Consider the following 21,451-nt stretch of genomic DNA (forward strand, 5'->3'; position numbering starts at 1 on the left):
TGTTTGTTGACATCCAATCACACCACGCAGCTGCCTAAGCAATAGGCTGACTGTTTTCAACGGCATCGGACGAGGGGCTGAGCGTCCCAGGTGAATACAGCTGGTTTGAAAATTTGCCCCCGGTGTCTGCTTCCTCTACAGCCGCTGCTCATTCCGCTCAGGCATGGAAAAAGTCGTCATCGTAACGGGTGCCAACAGGTAAGTCCGCTAAAACTGTTTTATAATGGTTCATACGGACACCGGGTGCTGTTAGCTAGAAGATGCTGTTCGGGACTTCTACTCTTCATTTTAAACAATGAGTTTCAAAAAACATGTTGGACTTGTTCAAGTATAACCTGTTTTCGGAACCGTAATGGAGGTTATTGCAATAGTTAGTTACACTACAAAGTACCACCTATGAACTGTATCAGTGCGTGTTAGTAAAAGACATACTGTAGGTTCATATAGCGAGAGATTAAAGGCCTCTAAATCTTTCATAAGCTGTCTTTCTTACTCTGTAATAATGTTTCACTAGCACATATATTCAAATGTAATGTATGTGTGTCACAAGTTAAAACAAAAAAAGAATGTCGTACTCATGAATATGCATTGATTCATCTTTTGCATCTTTCGGCAAATTGATGCGTTCTCATGAACTTGGAATGTCATATTGAATACAGTGGCTGACCACACTGAAGCGGTCTCGTAGGAATTTGCATGCCGTGAAGGGAAATTTCAATTTGTGTCTGTACCTTCAAACTCAAGATAGAAGGGGTGATACATAGGTTTTATCGTCTGCAAAGGGGTCTTCCTAACCAAAGAAGCAGAGACATGCAGGAAACAAACAAGGCGACCAGCATCTGACAAAAACATCATCCTCACCTGAAGCCTCATCTCCTGAACTGAAGTCAGGGCACGGAAACATGTGTAAACATGCTCATTTATTCCCGATATTGTCACGGTTTCTTATTATCAGCCGATCGGACATGCGACTATCGTGTCCCCGGAGCAGCTAATGTTGGCCTCAAGTGTCCTAAAAATCACACTTTTCCTCTGATAACCAGTTTGATTACATTCTCACTTGATATGATAGATTATTACCAAATATCATATTACTCCAGTTTTAGCCTCCCTTCACTGGTTGCCTGTAAGTTTTAGGTTTCATTTTAAAATTTTAGTTCTAACCTTTAGGGCCCTACATGGTCAAGCTCCTCAATATTTGTCTGACCTGCTGAAACCACATTCATCTTCTCGAGCTTTAAGGTCATTAGATCAGAGACTGCTGGTGGTACCACGCACTCGTTTTAAAACTCGTGGTGATCGGGCCTTTCAGACGGTGGCACCACATTTGTGGAATTCTCTTCCACTGTCTCTACGCTGCACGGACTCCATTGATTCTTTTAAAAAACAGCTGAAGACATTTTTATTTAGAAAAGCATTTGATTAATTTCCTCTTATGCTGTTTTTATAGTTTTATTATATTACATTGTTTTATTTGCTGTTTTATTTACTGTTATATTGTTTTATATTTCCATTTTCTGTGTTGTAAAGCACTTTGTGATTTTATTTTATTTTTTTTTATCTGTGAAAAGCGCTATATAAATAAATTTTACTTACTACTTACTAAGTCCAACACTAACGCCAGCTAACAACAGCTAACAGAGTCTAACAGCAGCTAACGTCACCAAAAACTCAGCTCTTACTGACAGAAAGGTCAGTATATCCTCAACCACACACCTCAGTATCACCATCATCAGACAGAAGTGACCTTCACAGACTTACCGACTCGCATCAAACTCCTTTCACAAACTTTGACACCATCCTCCTGAGTAAATGGATGTGGAAACCCAGCTCAGCACCACGGCTGTGGTGAACAGCGTACTGACTGTTCACCACAGTCAGTCCGCTGTGGCTATTCTTTTGTCTCATAGCCAAACCAGTTCTCTTCATATTGGTCTTCCTCAGTAGTGGTTTCTTTACAGTATTCTGACTTCATCGATCCATGTGGATGCTCTTCCAAACAGTTGTTGTCTAGTTGTATATGTTACTTATATGGGCTCTAAAAGCGAGTCCCGGGGGTATAATTCTTTCGATGATGTCCAGATTCTCCATACTGGTTGACTGCACGTGAGGAAACTGTCAAAATCACCCCACATTTGCTTGCTCACAACTGTAGTTGTATAGTATTGATGTCTAAAGTATTCTTATGCAATTGCTAGACTGTATTTATAAAGGGAAACCTTTAGGATAACATCATTCAGCATTAGAGTCTAAAGCTCAAGAATAGATTACTAGTGGAAATAAGTCTGCTTCCCTGTGAGACTAGCTGTTTCTTCAGGTTTACAGCTTTATGTCGAGATATAATAACTGCTTCCTGTAACCCTTTACTTAACATACAGCTATGAAAGAGACGAAACAGAACACTTGTATATGTTCCTTTTTTTCCCCCTCACGTTCCACACACTAGTTAACTTATCCACTAAATATCACTTCGGAAACAAAGACCATAATTAACAGTACATGAAAATGGAAGCTTCACGTCACTTGAAAATCCTTTTTCATTATCTCTTCTCCAATAACGTGACTCCAGACTATGTTTACAGTTTGCTTTACTTCATCTGTGAGGTAATCTCTCAGTTGTTCAGGGAAAGTTTGTTAATACGAGTGCACGGCTGTGTTTGTCTGCCATCTGTCTGCAGCGGCATCGGCTTGGCTTTGTGTGAAAGGCTTCTCACGGAGGACACACAGCTCCGGCTGTGTCTGGCCTGCAGGAACATGCAGCGGGCAGAGGCCGCCCGCAGCGCCCTCCTCACCTCTCACGCCGGTGCCCATGTGGACTTACTACAGCTCGACGTGGGCTCTGTGGAGTCGGTGCTCGACGCTGCTAAGGTGGTCAAGGCCAGGTGAGAGATGTTTGATGCCGCATGCTGACGTAATCACGCTGGTGATTGTTCTCTTTGTGATATGAACTACAAATAAGGAACTGATAGCTTAACCTTTAATACACATTCGTGTGTTTCCAGATACAACAGAATTGACTTTCTCTATCTAAATGCTGGAATTATGCCCAATCCACAAGTGGACATCAGAGCTTTTTTTAAGGGTTTATTTTCCAGGTACATTTCTAAAGCCAGTTTATGATTTCTTTGTTTTGTTTTGTTTTGTTTGATATTGGATACATTCAAGCTGTCTTTGCTGCTCTATAAGAGTGTACCTTCCCCACTGCAGAAATGTCATCAACATGTTTGCAACAGCAGAGGGTCTCTTGACTCAACAAGACCGCCTCAACTCAGATGGCCTACAGGAAGTTTTTGCCACTAACCTGTTTGGTCATTTTGTCCTGGTACACCACAAACACACACACACACACACACACACATACAGCGCTGTCTTTTAACCTACAGTAGCATAAATAAACTTCAGGATACTGACTTTAATATGCGGATGTGTTTGACACAGAAAGTCAGCTACAAAATTTGTTGCTGTTTGTGTTGCTCTTAGTTGCATTGCTTAGTGCAGCAATGTAAACAATATGTTTGTTTAACCCAGTTTTTGTCTCCCCAAACCAAAAGGCACCTATTAAAGCTTTGAATATCTGTCTTCAGCAGGTTGTTTTGACCAAATTTGTAATGCATTGAGGTGATGCTATGGGATTGGTTAATTTGATATTTGGGCAAACATGCAGTTGAACGGGTGTCTCTAATAAAGTGGCCAATAAGTGTGATGTAGTTTTTAATGTTTTGAACTTGTTCTTTCTTGGAAGTTTTGTTCCTGATGTTTGAATTATTATAAATTATTATCATTATTTACTTAGCATAATAAATGTGTCATTAAGATTGTAGAATCACCATGTAGTAGTGAAGCATCCATCAAAGATTGCTAAAAATAAAATAATCATTTTAAAGATAAAATATCTTTTGCTTTTTTTTTCTCTTACAAAATTTTATAAAATGAATATTTGATTTGGCTAACACAGTGAATTATTAATGCCTGCCTCAGGCTGATCCATATATTCTTATGCTGGCCTGCTTAAATCAGTGATTCATGCACCCCTCCTACATCACTCCTTACTGTGCACTTCCACCTTGGACCTGATATAATTCTCTCCTGGTTTTCCAGATCCGGGAGCTGGAGCCTCTGCTGTGTCAGACAGGTCATACGTCCAGGGTAGTGTGGACCTCTTCGAGTAATGCCCGCCGGTCTGCCTTCAGCATGGATGACATTCAGCACAGAAAAGGGACAGAGCCCTACAGCTCCTCCAAATACGCTTCAGACATGCTCAGCGTGGCTCATAACAGGCGCATGAACGGCCAGGTTTGTCGGTCACGTACTCTGATGTCAGTGCGGTAACTATCACTGCAAGCTTTGTGAAACTCTTACGAGGTCACTGTGATTTATAAATTCTCTCTGTCTTGTGACAGGGTCTGTTCTCCTCAGTAGTCTGCCCAGGACTGGTGATGACTAATTTGACCTATGGTATCCTCCCCTCCTTCTTCTGGACTCTAATCATGCCCATCATGTGGTTGGTAAGTGGTAACTTATTTTTATCTTTTAACGTGACCGCAGTTACGTATGAAAAGTCTCACGTCCATGTATTTTCTAATCGTGCAAAACAGATTAGGATCTTCACCAACACTTTCACCCTTACACCGTACAATGGAGCAGAGGCACTGGTATTTCCATTTGAAAATTATTACAATCATTTGAATATTTGCACTGTAAAGGCTCTGTGAACCCAGATTCATGGCCTGGTGTTTCTGCTCACAGCACTGGCTGTTTCTGCAAAAGCCAGAATCTCTGGATCCCAGAGCAAAGTATCACAGTTTAACATCAGGGCTTGGGACAAACTACACCGAGCCGCGACAGGTGAGTAACGAGAGCCCTGTATTCCACAGAGAAAGTGCTCAGGCCTGTGTTACAGAGCGTTTTTTAGAGTAGCAGATGGTATTTGTGTGATGTGTTGCTTTTACACTTAACTTAATTCAGGTTTTCTCTGCTTTGTGTTCACGTCTCAGATGGATATTGATGGTGAAACGGCTGACGTCTTCTTTTCAAAACTTCTTGAACTTGAGAAAGGGGTCAGAAGGAAACTGTGTGAGAGAAATGCTGACAATGAAGCTCATCAGCGGTATCTCAATGAGATAGAGTAAAAGTGATTCTTTTGTACCGGAAGGTTTTGCTCTCTTGAAATGGATCCTGTGAAATCTGAACCAGTGTCACTGCCCTTATTCATCCCATCCTTCCCAGGTGGACCACTGAACAGAGGGTGAAATGATCACGCTTGTTCTACCTCAGCCAAGGTCAAAGCTTTGGTTTATATAAGTGATTATGTTAACTCTGACTACTTCTGAGGGGACCCCATGGGAAGATTTTCCCTGAGTCAAAATGTTAAAGAAAGCTCTGTCTCAACATCTAATGGCTTCTTTCTTTGATCAAGCTGCACCTCTCCACCAGGTTAGACAAAGCTTAGCTTGGATGTTTTTATGTAATTAAACAAATCCGTTATGAAGGAAATGCAACTGTTCCTTTCTTTTTTTTAAAGTCCACCGATATTCCCTCAGTCCTCTGTCAACACTGCTCTAAAGACTTTCCAATCATACCATGAACTTGAAGCACATCACACTGAGAGGTCTAATTTAAATAACTGTGTGGGCAGGAAGGGCCTTTTTGATAAGCTACTTTGAGCTCTCTACAAACCTCCTCACATTACTCACATTGTTTCATATTTCAACATGTTAATAATAGAAACACGCTTTGCATTTCTTGAAACTTTGTTAAAATAATGAAGAGATTTTATGTTTCATGAGCTGAGCCTGTCACGGTTTCTGAACTCAGATTCACAAGAATCACTGTTTTTAAACAAACAGTGGAAGTTCATTGAGGGTCAACAAGTTCACGTGAGATCGGTAACAAGAAAGCGCTTTCCTGTTGTAAAGTGGACCCTGCTGTGTTTTCACCTGATAGCTGCATCATGTTTCCTGCCCCACAAAGTTAATTAGGTCTTTGTTAATGCCCTGAGGCCACTGACTAACCATCAGCTCTGTGTGATCTGGAGATCGTTTCCATACAAATAATAAATTATGGAAGGATTGTCAAGTAAATAAATGGAAAAACGTATAGTTTGCAATAGGACGAATAAGTGTGCAAGTAAATAAATCAGCTGCTTTAGACCAGTATCAGCATTTTTTTTTGCTTATTTATTTCATTACCATATATCCACAGCATCACACCCCACTGTTAGATTTTGTTATCTTTCAGTCGCCTCAGATATCGACTCTTGCATTTACTAAACTAAAAACAAAAAGTCAATCCAACATTTTCTGAGGGAATATACAAAATACAACCAAGTATGTTTTTTCTTCGTTAGGCGACTAGTAGGAAAGGATGTTTAGTCCTGTCCATTATCCAATGATTTTTCTCTTTTTTTGTTTCCATTTTTATTTGTAAAAAATGTATATGTGTACATTTTATAAAGTACTGGAGTCCAAAATCTAAAAAAATGTTCAAATAACTAAATCTTCTGTGCCAGTTTTGGTAATGAATAGACTTTTAAATGACCTGAAGAATACAACAGTGCCTAACAGTGCATATAGGTAAAAAGTTACATATTAAATACATTACACATTCATAAAGCGGTGTGACATATTAAATGCCACACCACTACTATGTGCTACTATGTAATGGGGTCATTCCAAATATTAACTTTCAGCTCATTTTGCCTCTTATTTACATGTGTGTTTGCACGTTTCAATGAATTGCTGTACCTATTTTCCCCCAACTGGTTAAAGCTGATGGCTGCCTGGTTCTTCCTGTTAAAATGGAGTTTTTCCTTCCCACTGTCGCCAAATGCTTGCTCATAGGTGGTGGTCTGATTATTGGGGTTTTCTCTGTATTGTTGTTGGGTCTTAAAATATATAGAACCTTGAGTCAACCATTCCTGTGATTAAAAAATTAATTTAATTTTAATTTTCCAAGTAAAATATAAAGAAATGATGGATGTCAATTCAAATAGAATTTCATTTGCTAATAACAGCACGCCTTGAAAAACAGTTATTACAGCGTCACACAGGTGCACTTCTGTACACTGTCATATTTGTCAGACATGATGCAGAGTGGTGAATTGGTTCAAGTATCGATATATTTTGGCGACTTTATTTTTTATCCTTCATCATATATCCCTCTGAAGTTTTGCCTTAAGTAAAGCTGCGCTGACGATGTGCGATGCATGTCTCCTTTTGGTTTCAAGCTCTTCTTGTAAATTACAGGAAAGTAGTGTAGTAAGCAAATTAAAAGTACATTTTTTCACATTATCATGCCTTGAACTCCGGACACATTTCAGAGACAAAGCCCAGCTTTACAGTTATGCAGAAATGTCCCTCTAAAACGATATTTTATCAAACCTATTAAATGTTTAATGGAGAATCTGCAGACTGTAAGTGTAAATCCAGTGGCACACTGTACCAGTTTTCTCTGTTATTACAAAAATGAAATGGCAGAAAGCCGACTCTTCATCTGGACAGCTTCACTTTGAGACTGCAGAAGGAATAAAATACAAAAATTGAAAACCTAAATCCAAGTGAACACAGTCAACTTCCTGTCCATTTGAGACACTCCAGGACAAACCTCAGCACACTTTAAAAAACAACAACAACAAAAAAAAAAAAAACTGGGCCAACATTTAATACCTGGAGATATTTCCTCGATATTTTTGTTCAACCCGTGTGACAGCTTTCTCAGTGAACCTAAAGAGCTGATTCTGCTGAATATGTTACTCAGCATGTCCCTGTTGGCCCTAACCACACCACCCTTTTATTATTATTATTTATAAACTGGCAAATCCGACTTAATCTGATGATGTGCCTGTCAGTAGCATCAGGATGAGGTGCAGCTGCACATACAGATGTATCCAGGTATAAGTGGGCACAGTTTAGGCTTGTGTTTAGTCTGCATGAAGTCTGCAGTTATAAAGTTACTTTCATCAGTACCTGTAACTTCTATGCATGTGACACCTTCTCAGAAATGCGGATTACTCGCGGAGGACATGAGCGTAGCGTTACGTAATGTAAATAAAAACATTGCAGCCGACGCGTGCACACATTGGTGTGCGCTGCACGATGTCCCGGATGATGCTCGCACCGGAAGAGAAGGGGCAGCTCTCCCAGCCATCTTGTGGCAGCATCCAGCGAACTGGTCGCATCAAGCCTCGTAGAATCGGAGGTGAATCCCGTTGAAGGGGCGCCATCATGCCCGGACAACTGCAAGAAGGCTTCGGCTGTGTCGTGACCAACCGGTTCGACCAGTTATTGGACGATGAGTCCGACCCTTTCGAGATCCTGAAGGCTGCCGAAAACAAGAAGAAGGAGGGGGCCGCCGCTGCTTCCACCAAGACCGCGGCTCAAGCCGCTAAGCAGCCGAAGAAGGAGTCACAGAAGGACAGAAAGAACCCTCTGCTGGACAAAAAGGAGGAGACCCAGGCGCCAGTCCCCCTGAAGAAAGAAGGTAATGAAAAAGAAAGGAAGGGAAACAATGCACCTGCTTCTCTCGCTAATGAGCGATGCATGTTTATTTTTGCTTTTCGTAGCAACTGTCATGTGCAGCTCCCGTTAGCCACGTTAGCTCGACTCGGCTGAGCGAGACACAGCGTGAGGTCAATATGGACCCTGTGCTGCTGTTATTAGAGGACAGACTAAAAATAAAGCCTCGCAGACAGAACGTAGCTGGACTTGAACACGTACCGAACCAGAGCGGGTTAAAGCCAGCAGCGAGGTGCAGACTGGCGAGCCTGTGTTGCAGAAATGGTTTCTGCTAGCGTTTGACAGGAAGGTGCAGTGTTGGGTTTCTGTGTGGAGGATACAGCTCTATTAGCAGCTTCTGACTTTGCAAAGCAAATGTGGGGAGAAAGGAAAAGGCATCACCTGTGCTGGGAAGACTAGACAGAGCGCTGCTCCTGTTATTATCCCCAACTAATCTTATTAGTGTATTGGTCTTAATTGAATTCATCCAAAGCAAGTAAATAGAGCCATCTTCAGTGCAGTTACATTAAGTTCTCATTGTGTGTACTGCTGAAAGGAGATGATGGGAGACCACACATCAGGTGATGCATTTGTTGTTTTCTCGTTTTGTTTAGCATTTTCACACACACACACACACACACACACACACACACGGTCTAAAATCTAAACAACACAGCTGAGCATAAATTCAGCTTGTGCTCCTTTGATTTGCAGGTATCAGGCGGGTGGGAAGAAGAGCAGACCAGCAGGGCCAGTCTGGTTCCCAGCACCAGGGCGTGCAGGGTGAAGGGCGACCTGGAGACAAGAGGCCGGACCGAAGACCACCCCGCGAGCGCCGCTTTGAGAAACCTGCTGAGGACAAACCCGAGGGGGCTGGAGAGTTTACTGTGGAAAAGTGAGCAGCAATGATGAGAGGGATGGAGGGCTTATTTAAAACATGCCGGCTGGTGCAGATGTAGGCGCATTGACAAGACGTGTGCAGGGTTTGAGAGCTTGCAACTGTTGTTGATGGAGTGCATGTTTCTCTTAACATCACGTTCATCCTCGTGTTTTAAATTGCATCTGTTTCTGTGCACCAGGCCTTCTGGAGACAGGCCCCCGAGAGGGCGTGGTGGCGGCCGGGGCGGGCGTGGTGGAAGAGGGCGGGGCATGGGCCGAGGCGACGGCTTTGACTCCCGTGGCAAACGAGACTTCGACAGACACAGCAGCAACGACAAATCGTAAGTATGCGCTGAGCTGAGGTCATGAGTAGAAATCGCCTACCAGTGCATGAAAGCTATTATGCTTTATATTATTTTCCTATTTTGTCATATAAATATTGTTACAACAATAGATGTTTATACTAAATATGCGTACAGTTTCTAATAATGAGATCAGCATACACGCCGGTAATCTCTGAGCTCAAAGATAAATAAACAAGCGCTTATTTTTTCCAGTCTTTGCTATGTATGATGTCAGAAACATAGGATGTGTCAGGCACACTGCTGTTCACTCCTGTTTATGAGGGGCAGCCAATCAGAAGAAAGCTAGTTTAAAGGGGGAAGGGGCTAAAATATAGTTTTGATTGGATAATCAACTGAAGGGCTTTACCAAGGCCCTGTATAAGATTACAAAAAGAGATTATTTTGATCTGTAAATCATGCAAAGCTGCTCTACTAGAATCCTAGACCCAGCAGCTCCTGACTATATGGGTTCTGTAAGAGTCCAGGGGGAACAGCATCTCAAGAAAGTGGTTCTTTATGTTGTCTCAGGCTGTAATCAGCACTTCCCTTAATGAGAAGAGCCCCTCACTGTGGTCCGAGAGAATTTAAGAGAACTCATACACCGTTGGCCGTCTTCCCTTTCTGTTTTCGCTGCAGCACTCCGAAGAGCGAGGAGAAGCGCGGCGGAAGCGGCTCGCACAACTGGGGCAACGTGAAGGACGAAGTGAGGTGAGTTTCCCCAAACAGACACATGGCCTGTTTGTCGGAGCGCCGCTGTCAGCAGGATAATGAGGCGCATGTGATATTTTTACAGACTGTGTGCACTCTCTCTCTTTTGAAGTGCTTCTGGTTTTGTCATATCACAGGATGCTGCAGTTTAAGGATGTCTTGGGATGTTTCCCTGTTCGCTTTAAGCTTGGAGTGTCGCTGTTTCCTTTATGAAGAGGCTCAGACAGTTAATGTTTCAGCTAGAGGACGCTTACCGTTACTCATACAGAGGTTGTGCATCTTTGTTCCCAGTGAGGCTGAACAAACCGCTCCCCCTGAGACGACCCCAGAGGGCGAGGAAAACGCGCCTGCTGGCTCCGAGAACAAGTGAGAATCCTGTGTCCTTGTGTTGGATGGATGTTGGATGTTTGGATGGAAAAGGATCCCCGTGTGCAAAGTTAATAAGTTGTCACATTGCGTTTCCGTTAGCGTTTGCACTGCTGTTGTGACGCAACAAGGGCGATTTTGTTAAACGCTGCCTCTGACCTTTTGGCCTCAGGATTAGAGGGCATGTATAGAGGTAAGAGGATTGGCGAGTTCCTACAGTGTTGTGTGTTCCTGGCATTGCAGAGAGAACGAGGTCGAAGAGGTGAAAAATGAAGGCCCCAAAGAGATGACCCTGGACGAGTGGAAGGCCATGCAGGACAAGGAGCGCACCAAGGTGGAGTTCAACATCCGCAAGCCCAACGAGGGAGCCGACAGCCAGTGGAAGAAAGGATACGTGCTGCACAAGTCCAAGAGCGAAGACGTGAGTGTGGTGTGCTGAAAGCTTTTCTCGCCCGCAGCTTAGACCTTTAAGTTTTAGTCCTTTGGCTCCCTGAAAAAGACCTTTGCCATCTACACTTGGGATGTTCCTGGGGACTAATTTACAAGTCAAAAACTATTGTGCATATATTTAAAAGCCATTGGAAACTTTTAATCAGTTTATATAATAACTGGAACATATTGCTTTTGGGCATGTGCATGTTGAAACAGTCATTAAGTTATTACAAAGTAAAGAGACTTTTTTTTGTCTGCAAACCCCATTATATAGACTGTTTTCCCTTGGTTTTTACTGGTGCTTCATAGGATGTAATACCCTAGTACTGTCAGCTTGGGCGGTGATGCAGGTAGAAGCTCCTTGCCAACTGTCTTTAAACAACGCAGGTTACTAACCACCGTGCATCACCAGCAGTAAAGCCAATGAGATGTGGTGAGATTGTACAAACGAGAAACGTGAAAAGCCAAGGACGGCTGCTATAAGAAGGTCTTGTGTGGAGCTTCAGCTAGTTAGTGTGGATGTGTCTCAAAGTTGCTTTTCTGAAATGTGTAGCGTTGCACACACATTATTAGATTAGCTTGGCAAGTGCAGCCTTCATTACATGCAGGTTGATGTCCACATGCATGTGCAAAGTGTGGTTACGTGGTGCTCTGACGCCACCTGCATAAAACAGGTTATTTTCTCCATCAGAGTCATGCACAATCATCCTGGCTGTCATTTGTCTTACTTTCCACCATGCTTGGTTACATTTTCTGCCGCATATCTGTTGAGGCTACAGTTGTACATCAATTCAGTAATTAACTGTTCTGCATCAGATCTAGTCAGGCTCAGGTAGCTTAGACTTGCACGCTGATGATTTTAAGTTTATTGTGATTATTCCAGTTGTTTACTTTGAAGTCAATCAATCAGTCAGTCAATCAATCAAGGCTTTATTCTCCACATGCAGGTTGCCCTGCAGTGACAAGCCACAGGGTTGGGTAGGGGGTGAGGAGTAATCCGAAGCAAACACAGCTGTGTGTGTGTGTGTGTGTGTGTGTGTGTGTGTGTGTGTGTGTGTGTGTGTGTGTGTGTGTGTGTGTGTGACAGAAATCTGGCTATAGACACTGTGGGCTGACAGGTCACAGCTGATATAGATATTTAGGTTCGTTTTCCTTAACCATGTTTAAAGTGGACAGCATGTATCCTTGTAAGTAACTGCATTTAAATAGGCAATAGTGACAGGCTTGCTGTGATGTGCGTGGTTGGTGTCAGGTAAACATGTTCAGGCTGTTTAGTTGGTGGTCACTCTGCTGTCTAAAAATAACTCTGTGGTTTGTTCAATTTCCAGAGACCTGTTGGGGCTTTGATCGACACCGCAGAGACAGAAGCAGAATCGCACAATCTCTACCACAAGGTAGCTGCATTACTCACACTTGTTTTTTCATTCACTCAGCCCATGAAAATGTTCAGTGTTAGCTGCGACTCAGTGGCGATACCTTTTTAAAATACTGAGAAGACATTAAAGCTGAAGGCATGGTAAGAAGCAGAGCTCACTGATGGAACGCTGCATTTCTGATCCGAGCACAGTTGACATCTAGCGTGATGGCCATCTACGGTTCTTTATCAGCAGGCCGCCGCTGACGAGTCCAGTGACCACCATTTCCGCAAACCAGCCAACGACATCACATCTCAGCTGGAGATCAACTTCGGAGACCTTGGCCGCCCCGGTCGCGGGCGTGGGGGCGCACGTGGTGGGAGGGGAGGCCGCGGCGGGGGAGGCAGCAGGACGGCACGCGGGGGAGGACGTTCCGAAAAGGTAATGGCAAAAAAACCCAGCTGCCATCACTGCCGACAACAAAGGTTTAGTGTCCTGCACAAAAGAGTTGGCTCTCTGACCGAACCGGCTGTAAAATCACTGAGTTGGAAAAACCTGCTGTGGGATCACTAAGACCCTGTAATAACAGAGCACTGAACACATGCTCCACCACGCAAAACTCCGTTACTGACCTCATGTCAGTCAAGCAGGGGAATTGTCCTAAATACTGGTGTCTAAATTTGAATAAAGCACCTGCTTTTTCCTTTCTTTTCTTTTTTTTTCATTGTCAATAAATTTGACATTCATATTAATAATGGGTTTCAGGCGAATGTTAGTCAGTCTAAGATATTTTTTGGCAAAGCTACACCCGGTCTGTATCACAGAGTGTGTGTATGTGTACATCTAAATATACGCTATAGTTGTTAGAACTTCATTTAATGTCCATGTATTTACTAGCTTAGTAAAGACAATAAGTCAGTGTTATCCTCTTTGACACATCTATACTGTTTCTTGTTTGTTTTTGACTATTTGAGCAGAAATGTGGATTATGCTTGAATTAATTAACAAAACTGGTTAAAAGCTGAAAAAAATGTTATGCTATGGATAAAATGTCTTAGAGGAGTTCCAAATATTTTCCTCTATGCAGACAAAATCATAAATATACATGTTTATAATATGTACAAATCCAGGTACAGTCCCAGCAGAAGTGTCAAAAGCCTCTTGTAACGTGAAAAACTTACTTTTGAGCCCGAAAACCAAAAGTAAGCTTTAAGATACTAACAAGCTCCCTGTAACTGAAGGGAGCTACAGAGGTGACTGATGGATTCAGCACTACAGCTGACCGCATATAAAGTCAATTTACATACACTCCATTGATAGGAGCACTGCCTCCTTCACTTTACACCTACGTCAGCTGCTCATCCATAGAAACGCATGTTGTGAAGGTCACACGGTTATTGAGTCTGCAGGACATTGCTGACTTTTTATACACCATGTGCCTCAGCTATCACCAACCCACAGCCCAGAATTCGTAGATTAAACGATGTAGCTACTCCACCCAACTTGTCTCTGGGTTGGGTCGTTCCATTTTTTTAAAACCTAAAATTTTGCATTATGCGAGTTGAGATCTTTTTGCTGTTGTTTAGTTTGATTGAGAGATAATACGCTCTGTTGTTTTTCCAGCTAACACTTACAAACTTGATAGATTCACACACCAGATCAGCATCCTTGGACTTTTGATTGTTAACTGTACAATCAAAAGCACGGTGTGACTGTAGGCCCGAGCCCTACAGACACACAGTGATACAGTTCAGTGACTTCAATTAATAGAGGTGAAGCCTCCCAGGTATAATAGTAGCCACAGACACCTGTGTAGGCATCTGCCTGTCACTCAAAGTGGCCCTAAAACTGCATTATTTATGAGTATTTTAACAGCTTTAATGGGGATGTTATAGAAGGAGTAATGATGGGGGTTATTGGTTACAGAGATGAAACTGTTTTTGTAGCAGGCTGTAAATGCTTTTCTTCAGTGAAGTTCTGCATTTTAACATGCGAGTATAAGGATTGACTCCCTTTTGGAGCCAGCCTCAAGTGGCCAGTGGAGGAACTGCATGTAAACCAGCTTCATTTCAAGCCGTCCTAACGTTGTCCTGGTTCTTGTCTGCTTGTTCCCACCAGGCTAGTGGAGTGTCAGTCCCCAATGTGGATGATCCTGAGGCCTTCCCGGCCCTGGCCTAAAAAGGCTCACTCTTTCACCACCAGCCCACCCATCAGCCCTTCCGGGCCCCTCCTCTACGAGGCTTGCATGCTTACCACATCTTCAAGTATATAAGAAAAACAGAGAAAAAAAAAGAAATGACACAAGAAGACTGTCATCCCATACCACTCACATCACCCAAGGACTTAAATTTTACCTGTTTTAAAGGAGACTAAAAGACAAAAAAAAGGGCAGAAAAGGACCTCTTGTTACACTGAAGTTTTGTATTTAGGAACATGAAAGCAGGGATGTTTTCATACTTTTTTTCTTTTTTTTTCCCCCAGAGATTACGCATACTTCATTGATATTTTTTGTGCTGCTTGAATTTCTGCATTTCTGCAATTAGATTGAAGTGTGTGTATTCCTCTTCTCCCTGTAACGACTTCAGCTCAGTATTATGGGGTCATCTTTAGAAAAGGCTTTGTACTGGAGTGTATTTTTTGGCCCTCCCAGTAATACACGCTGATGTGGTAGCACTACACTACATTAGAACCTTGTACTTGTACTAGATGTCTGAAGTACGGCTTAACATGCATTTAAAGTGTAATTACTTGGATCCTGACTATCCATCCCTTTGTGAGGCACAAGTTGAGGATGGGTAACCAGGTTAAATGTGACTTCTACTAAAGCTTGGTATTTTTCTGCTTGTCGTGCAGTGAAAGTTGATGCCTCTTCTCATTGTTTTTTGTTTTGTTTTGATAGTTTGCCTCTTTTTTGGTGGACCAGTGGTTAGTAGTGTTTCACATCCCCTGATCCAGAAGTGCTACCCACTTATATTTCTTTTCTTTTTTTTTCCAAGGGTGTACCGGGGCCCAATGTATCTTTAGGCTGGTCCTCTTAGGTCATACAGGCTATACAACTTGTAATTTCAGGACCACTAAGCAAATATTGTTTTTGTTTTTTGTTTTGTTAAGAATACGCGTGCGGGCGTGTGTTTGTGTGAGTGTGTGTTGTTTGCAGCAAAGCGTGAGAGCGTGCGTGTGATTTTTGACAGCTAGTTGCTTAGGATTGAAGCATTTTCTCTGCTGAACTTGGCGTTCTCAAACACGAGAGTGCAAGTTGTCGCCTGAAGTAGTTCTTAATGTCTTTTATGAAGTGATTGTTGAAATGTAGGTGAGAATGATAGCGTAGCTAGACCATGAACATATCTCGCTCTTTTAGAGTATCTGTACTGTCTTTCAGATCTCAAAGCACTTGGTTTTATTAGCACCAATTCCTCCGAAGATTGTTTTTCTTCCCTTTTACTTTAAACCATATTTGATGTTTTATTTTGTTTTTGGATTTTTTTGTAATCTTATTTTTATTTTAATCTGTGAACAAGCATCGATGCATAATTTGTCTGAAAGAAATGTCAGCGGTCATTGTGGAACAAGCTACAGAATGTAAAATGTGAGTTAAAGGTGCTCTCAGCTGCCTGTCTCAGCATTTTCCAGCAAGCATTTTAGGTTTTTTTTTCTTTTAATAAAAGCAGGTGTGTGGGTTGGGGTGGGTGCAGGCTGGGGTGGGGTGGGGGTGTCACACCGAAGACCTGATGGAGTGAATTTTTAAAGCTTTACTTGTCGCGCTCTGCAAAGACTTGCTGGCGACGCGCTGATACAACAGGCTGGAGCAGTTTTCCTCGTAGGACCGTTTGAGCCACATGACATTAAAACTTTCTCTGCAAACATCCCTGTTCTAATAAAAATGCTTTAGAGGTGTTACGTCTGCTCTGTCAGTGGCTCCTTTAAATGCATTCACAGATGTGCTGTTTTCGGTAGTTTATTCAGTGCCAGTTCCTCATTTAGGCTAGAGTGAAAGAAACAGGGTGTTGTTTTTATGGGAATTTAAACTGTTGTAAATGACTTGTTAGCCTGTAATCTGTCAGACATATCTGTCATGGATAATATGGAGTCATTTTGAGCTGGCAATAACACTCCTGTCTCAAGGTAGAAGCTGAAATCAGTTTTTGGCAAAGTGACTGTTGTATATATCCTTCATTTATCCGGGTAAAACATTTCATTACTGTTAAAAATGCCTTTTAAAAAAGAGATCAGGCCAAAGAGAGCAGCAACATTGTAACAAATGGATATTATAGATGTTATAGAGATACTTTTAAGGGACCAAAAAGGATAAGAACGCAACGCAGTCATAAAGATACTTGCAAAACAGGTGATTATCTTATATATAACCCCTTCATAAATCCTATTCACTACAGACTGTTTACCATTTAAAGTAAATATATTAGGTCTCAAACATGCATAAATTCTGGAAATTACTTCATGACACAAAACCTTCCATGTTGCAAACATGAGGTTGTGGTTTATTCAGGGCCTGTCTAGGCTGGAGTGAAAGAAAGTCGTTTAAAAAGGTCAAACTTGTAGGGATTACAAGGATTAGGGGAAAGCAGCAAAACAAGTAGCCTGATACTACACACCTGAGGCGAAAAAGAAGGGTTTACTGTCATTTTTCTTGCCCGTGTGGCTGGCACTTTAACAAATCCTGGTTATTTCAGTGGTTATGAAGGTGGTTAGCTTTTTTGGTTGTAGCTAGGTGTGTTACTACAGCATAAAATTAAGACGCTATTTTGTGGAAGTCATGCTTGCACATAGAAGTTAAACCAGCTTTTATTTAGGTCAATTAAGATAGACATAGCTGAATTAAAACATTTTTCAAAGAGTCTTAAACATTGGGATGTTTCCCTCCTTTCCATTTCCTTCTTCGCCGACGGGATTACCGAGCACAGTCTGTCACGCATGCGCGGGAAGACCTATTGGAGTTCCTTTTTTTTTAAACAAACTTTGTCGACCCCTCTGATGGCGGCGCACGTCAAACGTCGGGGTGAGCCCGGCCAAAAGAGCTTGTCGTCTGAGGGAACATCCTCCACAACCGAAAGACAAACATCCGGGGACACCTCAGCGGTGCTGCTGAAGCTGTTAGCGGCGGTCTTTTACGGAGTCAGCTCGTTTGTCATCGTCGTCGTCAACAAAAGCGTCCTCACAAACTACAGGTAAAGGTGCAAAGTCTAAGTTAGCTGCTGATTGGTGGGGCACGTTTGACCAATTTTACACCGTTATCAATAAGAAGAAGAAGAAGAAGGGGTGTCACATAAACGAAGCTGGACATCTGAAAACTGTCAGAGAAATGGGTCCAGGTGAAACTTTAGGTACCACAGGACACGCACCTTTGACGTAACCTCTGCCCCACTACAAATGCGTAACACATCAAACCTCTTATGAATCTCAATATGTGTGAGGGTCAGAGTTGGGCATAAACAAGATGAAAACCAGAAAGTCCTCCAAAAAAGTGGACAACTTCCAGGAAATGAAGCTTCTCATCCTCATATCGTCTGTAATGGAATGTCAGGTAAAGCATCATTCATATGACTGAGTCATGTGTCGTCTTGTTTTACAGATTCCCGTCATCAACATGCGTTGGAATTGGCCAAGTAAGCATCTCTTTAAAGCTGTTTTCTGTTTATGTGGTAGCACCGTCTGATGTGCCGTGCCCCCCTTTCCTTTGCAGATGCTGGCTACGGTTGTAGTTCTGAGGATTGGGAAGATGTTGGGAGTTATCTCATTTCCAGATTTGGATTCGAGTATTCCACGCAAGGTGAGGTGGGGATTTATAAAGCTGAAAATCAAAAGATGAAGAACTGGTCATCGCATTTCACACATACCCTGTCTTTCCAGATGTTCCCGCTGCCACTGTTGTATGTCGGGAATCAAATATCAGGACTGTTTGGGACCCAGCGCCTCAAGTGAGAACTTCATAGAACATGACACGAGACGCAGCGTCCCAAATGTGACTTGCCAAACTTAACAGCTTGTATTTTTCTGCCTCAGTTTACCCATGTTTACTGTGCTGAGGAGGTTCAGTATTTTTCTTACCATGGTGTTTGAGGGATTCTTGCTAAAGTAAGAAAATATTTTTTTTCTTTCTCAGATTTTCTGCATAAATAACTGATTTTAACACTGCCACCCGTCTACTTTCCTCACAGAAAGACCTTTTCTTCCTCCATTAAAATGACGGTGTTCACCATGATCTTTGGTGCTTTCATCGCAGCCAGGTGAGACGGTCACATACACAGACACCGCCATCTGCTTCGGGCTTTATGAAGAGGCACGTGTGTGATTCTTTGCCACGTTCTGTGGCGTTTTTTGCTTTGTAGCGCCGACTTAGCTTTTGATCTGGAAGGATACGTATTCATAATGCTGAATAATGTTCTGACAGCAGCCAGTGGGGCATATGTGAAGCAGAAGCTGGACTCCAAGGTGAGCAGAGCAGCAGGTCACACAGTATATATACTGGCTGTTTGTCATGAAGACTTTAAAGGGTCATCTTCTCCCATCCACACAGGAGCTGGGCAAATATGGTCTTCTTTATTACAATGCTTTGATAATGATTTTCCCCACTCTGGCGTACGCTTACTACTCAGGGGACTTGCAAATGGTAAGTTTTCAAACACTGATTGGTTTGTAAGACTTAAGAGTCAGAGAGCTCAGATAATCAGTGCTGTGTGTGTGTGTGTGCGTGGGTGTTCGGGTACAGGGGCTGGAGTATAATGGTTGGTCTGATCGCATGTTTGCTGTGCAGTTTGTGCTCTCCTGTGTCATGGGGTAAAGTAGACGCCTAATCGTCATTGTTTATTCCATGATTGCCCACTTTGGTCTTTTCGTCTAACTCTGCTTCGCTTCATTGCACAGATTTATTTTGATGTACTCCATCATGCTGTGCACACAGTACAACTCCGCACTCACCACCTCCATCATTGGCTGTATTAAGGTGAGTCATCTCAGGCTGGCTCACGCTCACAGTTTGATGTGTAGTGCGTACATGTGCAGTGACTTTCCCTGCGACATCCACAGAATATCCTCGTGACATACATTGGAATGGTGTTTGGAGGGGACTACATATTCACCTGGACTAACTTTATAGGTCTGAACATCAGGTAAGACAGATTCAACAGCTGAACTGTTGAGCTGATTTAGGACCAGTGTAGTTCAAAGATGATCGAGATATTTTTGTTCTGGGGCTTCCTTGTGTGTCCAGACATGTGGAAAGCGTATGAGAGGAGATCGGCAGTAAACTTCACTGAACACCAGATAGGGCATTGATTCATTCAGATGCAGCAAAGAGAGGAGCTGAAGAGGGTTGCAAAGTGGCTTGCAGAAGCATAGCAGACATGGGTGGAGGAAGGAGCTCAGACTTCATTCTCAAAGGCTAAGAGGGCTAGAGATTGGATGGCAAACCCCTAAAAACTGTGTCCCGGTGTAGTCCCCAGCTAGCTGGCAATTAGTTTCTGAAGACTGCTGGCTGTTGCCAATGAAATCAGTTGCAAAGAGGGTGCTGCACCAAAAACCTCCTTGTGATTGCTTTGATAGCTAGTAGATTGCCAGTAGTTTGGAATAGTTTGTCAACCTGTCAGCAGACACTTTCCAACTAACTGCCAAGTGTTAGTGAAACTTGAGAAAATGATGACACAAATCGAAAACAGATACAGATTTGCCCAAAAAGTACAAGTTGTAGCTTACCACCACAATCAAAAAGCACAAGTTTGACTTCGAAGGTGAATGCTTTTTGGTGTCATGATGTGGGGCGGGTGCACCGTGAAACCAGTTATATTTATATAAATAAAATCAACTGAATAAACGATTTGTCACCACAGATAATCCTGTTAGAAACTGTCCTAATTTCATATCCTAATTTTTAACAACATGTTATATTCAACCAATATTCATAAAACAGACTTTATTTTTTCCCCACTTTAGTATGACCCAGCGACTGAGCCATAAACTCATCAGGAAAGTGTTTATTAGAGTGGTCAAGGAAGAAAGCTGTTAGGTGGCGTTCAGATAGAATACAGGTTTAAGCCACTTCCACCTTTACTTCATTTTTCCAAACTGGAAGCTCTGCCCATGTTTTAGAATGTCTGTGATAGGAAAAAGTCCAATACTCGATTTAAAAAAAAAAAAATAAATACAGGAGCACATTTTCTCATCTTTGTTTCCCACAGCATTGCTGGGAGCTTGGTGTACTCCTATATCACCTTCACACAGGAGCAATCAAGTAAGAACAGTTAAAATGAGTCAAAACCACACAAGGTTTCACCTTATCGATGTTTGGAATTTACCAATATAGTTTTTACACTGTGAAAAACTACATTGTTTTTCACTGTACGAGTTCAGAGGATCCTACACAAAGTGGATGAGTCTCTGAAGTTAACTGCTTTAAATTTTAACAGAAAAGGCATAAACCAAAGAGTGAAACCCCGCCTGGACGGAAGAACTTCAGCAAAATTTTCGTTTGTCGTCTTCTATGTGGAAATGTTTTTGAGTGGTGGCAAACACAGAAGACTCGTGGATGTAGTGAAAGAGGACACACAGAGAAGGTTGTTCAGCCATGAGAGAGGACAATCTGCTGTGGTGATCCCTGAAAGGAGCAACCAAAAGACTATATGAACTTAATTTTTATAATTGTTCATTTTCATTAATTTCCAAATTAAATATCTATTTTCCAGTTCTGTTTCAATACATAACTCGAAATTAACTGTACATCATAAATAATTTTCTAATGAAGCTGTTGTTATTCTGTTATTGACTCTATTTTGCACAGTAATTCAATGAAATGCCAGTATTATTCAAGTCATAGCCAGCCTTGGAATACACTTTATTTTTATTCACGCCATCATTTACATAGAAA

The 21,451-nt window shown here is 42.2% G+C and overlaps 3 protein-coding genes across 4 annotated transcripts; all 3 read left to right on the plus strand.

The window, feature by feature from the left end:
- The first annotated feature begins 36 nt into the window (after positions 1–36).
- On the plus strand, positions 37–6,152 carry LOC120727807 (3-keto-steroid reductase/17-beta-hydroxysteroid dehydrogenase 7-like). Its single transcript, XM_040022336.1, has 9 exons — positions 37–198; positions 2,679–2,882; positions 3,003–3,095; positions 3,208–3,322; positions 4,099–4,293; positions 4,401–4,505; positions 4,596–4,652; positions 4,747–4,845; positions 4,995–6,152. The coding sequence occupies exons 1-9, from the start codon at positions 164–166 to the stop codon at positions 5,127–5,129; spliced, it is 1,038 nt and encodes a 345-aa protein (XP_039878270.1). The 5' UTR covers positions 37–163; the 3' UTR covers positions 5,130–6,152.
- LOC120727806 (UDP-N-acetylglucosamine/UDP-glucose/GDP-mannose transporter-like) lies at positions 2,816–21,327 on the plus strand. 2 transcript variants are annotated; one of them, XM_040022335.1, is made up of 14 exons: positions 2,816–2,841; positions 17,708–17,759; positions 18,164–18,197; positions 18,275–18,361; positions 18,442–18,509; positions 18,595–18,666; positions 18,750–18,818; positions 18,921–19,023; positions 19,109–19,201; positions 19,301–19,368; positions 19,456–19,534; positions 19,618–19,700; positions 20,766–20,818; positions 20,994–21,327. In XM_040022335.1, the coding sequence occupies exons 4-14, from the start codon at positions 18,275–18,277 to the stop codon at positions 21,002–21,004; spliced, it is 786 nt and encodes a 261-aa protein (XP_039878269.1). In that variant the 5' UTR covers positions 2,816–2,841; positions 17,708–17,759; positions 18,164–18,197; the 3' UTR covers positions 21,005–21,327. The 2 variants fall into 2 exon arrangements, with proteins under 2 accessions (XP_039878269.1, XP_039878268.1); XM_040022334.1 differs by lacking the exon at positions 2,816–2,841 and having other exon boundaries at positions 16,603–17,759.
- On the plus strand, positions 8,103–16,470 carry serbp1b (SERPINE1 mRNA binding protein 1b). Its single transcript, XM_040022332.1, has 9 exons — positions 8,103–8,478; positions 9,207–9,387; positions 9,572–9,712; positions 10,352–10,423; positions 10,715–10,789; positions 11,033–11,210; positions 12,550–12,615; positions 12,829–13,017; positions 14,695–16,470. The coding sequence occupies exons 1-9, from the start codon at positions 8,223–8,225 to the stop codon at positions 14,752–14,754; spliced, it is 1,218 nt and encodes a 405-aa protein (XP_039878266.1). The 5' UTR covers positions 8,103–8,222; the 3' UTR covers positions 14,755–16,470.
- Positions 21,328–21,451: the final 124 nt, after the last annotated feature.

Source organism: Simochromis diagramma, unplaced genomic scaffold (genome assembly GCF_900408965.1).
Source record: "Simochromis diagramma unplaced genomic scaffold, fSimDia1.1 OVJJ01000205.1, whole genome shotgun sequence".
In the NCBI taxonomy this organism is placed as follows: Eukaryota; Metazoa; Chordata; class Actinopteri; order Cichliformes; family Cichlidae; genus Simochromis; species Simochromis diagramma.

What these genes read in the sequence shown, in the direction of transcription:
- LOC120727807 (XM_040022336.1), top strand. Translation starts at nt 164, where the DNA reads ATGGAAAAAGTCGTCATCGTAACGGGTGCCAACAG. An exon ending in GCTAAGGTGGTCAAGGCCAG is followed by an intron (nt 2,883 to 3,002) that starts GTGAGAGATGTT and finishes GTGTGTTTCCAG; the next exon opens with ATACAACAGAATTGACTTTC. An exon ending in ACAATGGAGCAGAGGCACTG is followed by an intron (nt 4,653 to 4,746) that starts GTATTTCCATTT and finishes TTCTGCTCACAG; the next exon opens with CACTGGCTGTTTCTGCAAAA.
- serbp1b (XM_040022332.1), top strand. Translation starts at nt 8,223, where the DNA reads ATGCCCGGACAACTGCAAGAAGGCTTCGGCTGTGTCGTGACCAACCGG. An exon ending in AGTCCCCCTGAAGAAAGAAG is followed by an intron (nt 8,479 to 9,206) that starts GTAATGAAAAAG and finishes TTTGATTTGCAG; the next exon opens with GTATCAGGCGGGTGGGAAGA. An exon ending in CCTGCTGGCTCCGAGAACAA is followed by an intron (nt 10,790 to 11,032) that starts GTGAGAATCCTG and finishes CTGGCATTGCAG; the next exon opens with AGAGAACGAGGTCGAAGAGG.
- LOC120727806 (XM_040022334.1), top strand. Translation starts at nt 17,506, where the DNA reads ATGCGCGGGAAGACCTATTGGAGTTCCTTTTTTTTTAAACAAACTTTG. An exon ending in ATTCGAGTATTCCACGCAAG is followed by an intron (nt 18,362 to 18,441) that starts GTGAGGTGGGGA and finishes CTGTCTTTCCAG; the next exon opens with ATGTTCCCGCTGCCACTGTT. An exon ending in TTTGGGACCCAGCGCCTCAA is followed by an intron (nt 18,510 to 18,594) that starts GTGAGAACTTCA and finishes TTTCTGCCTCAG; the next exon opens with TTTACCCATGTTTACTGTGC.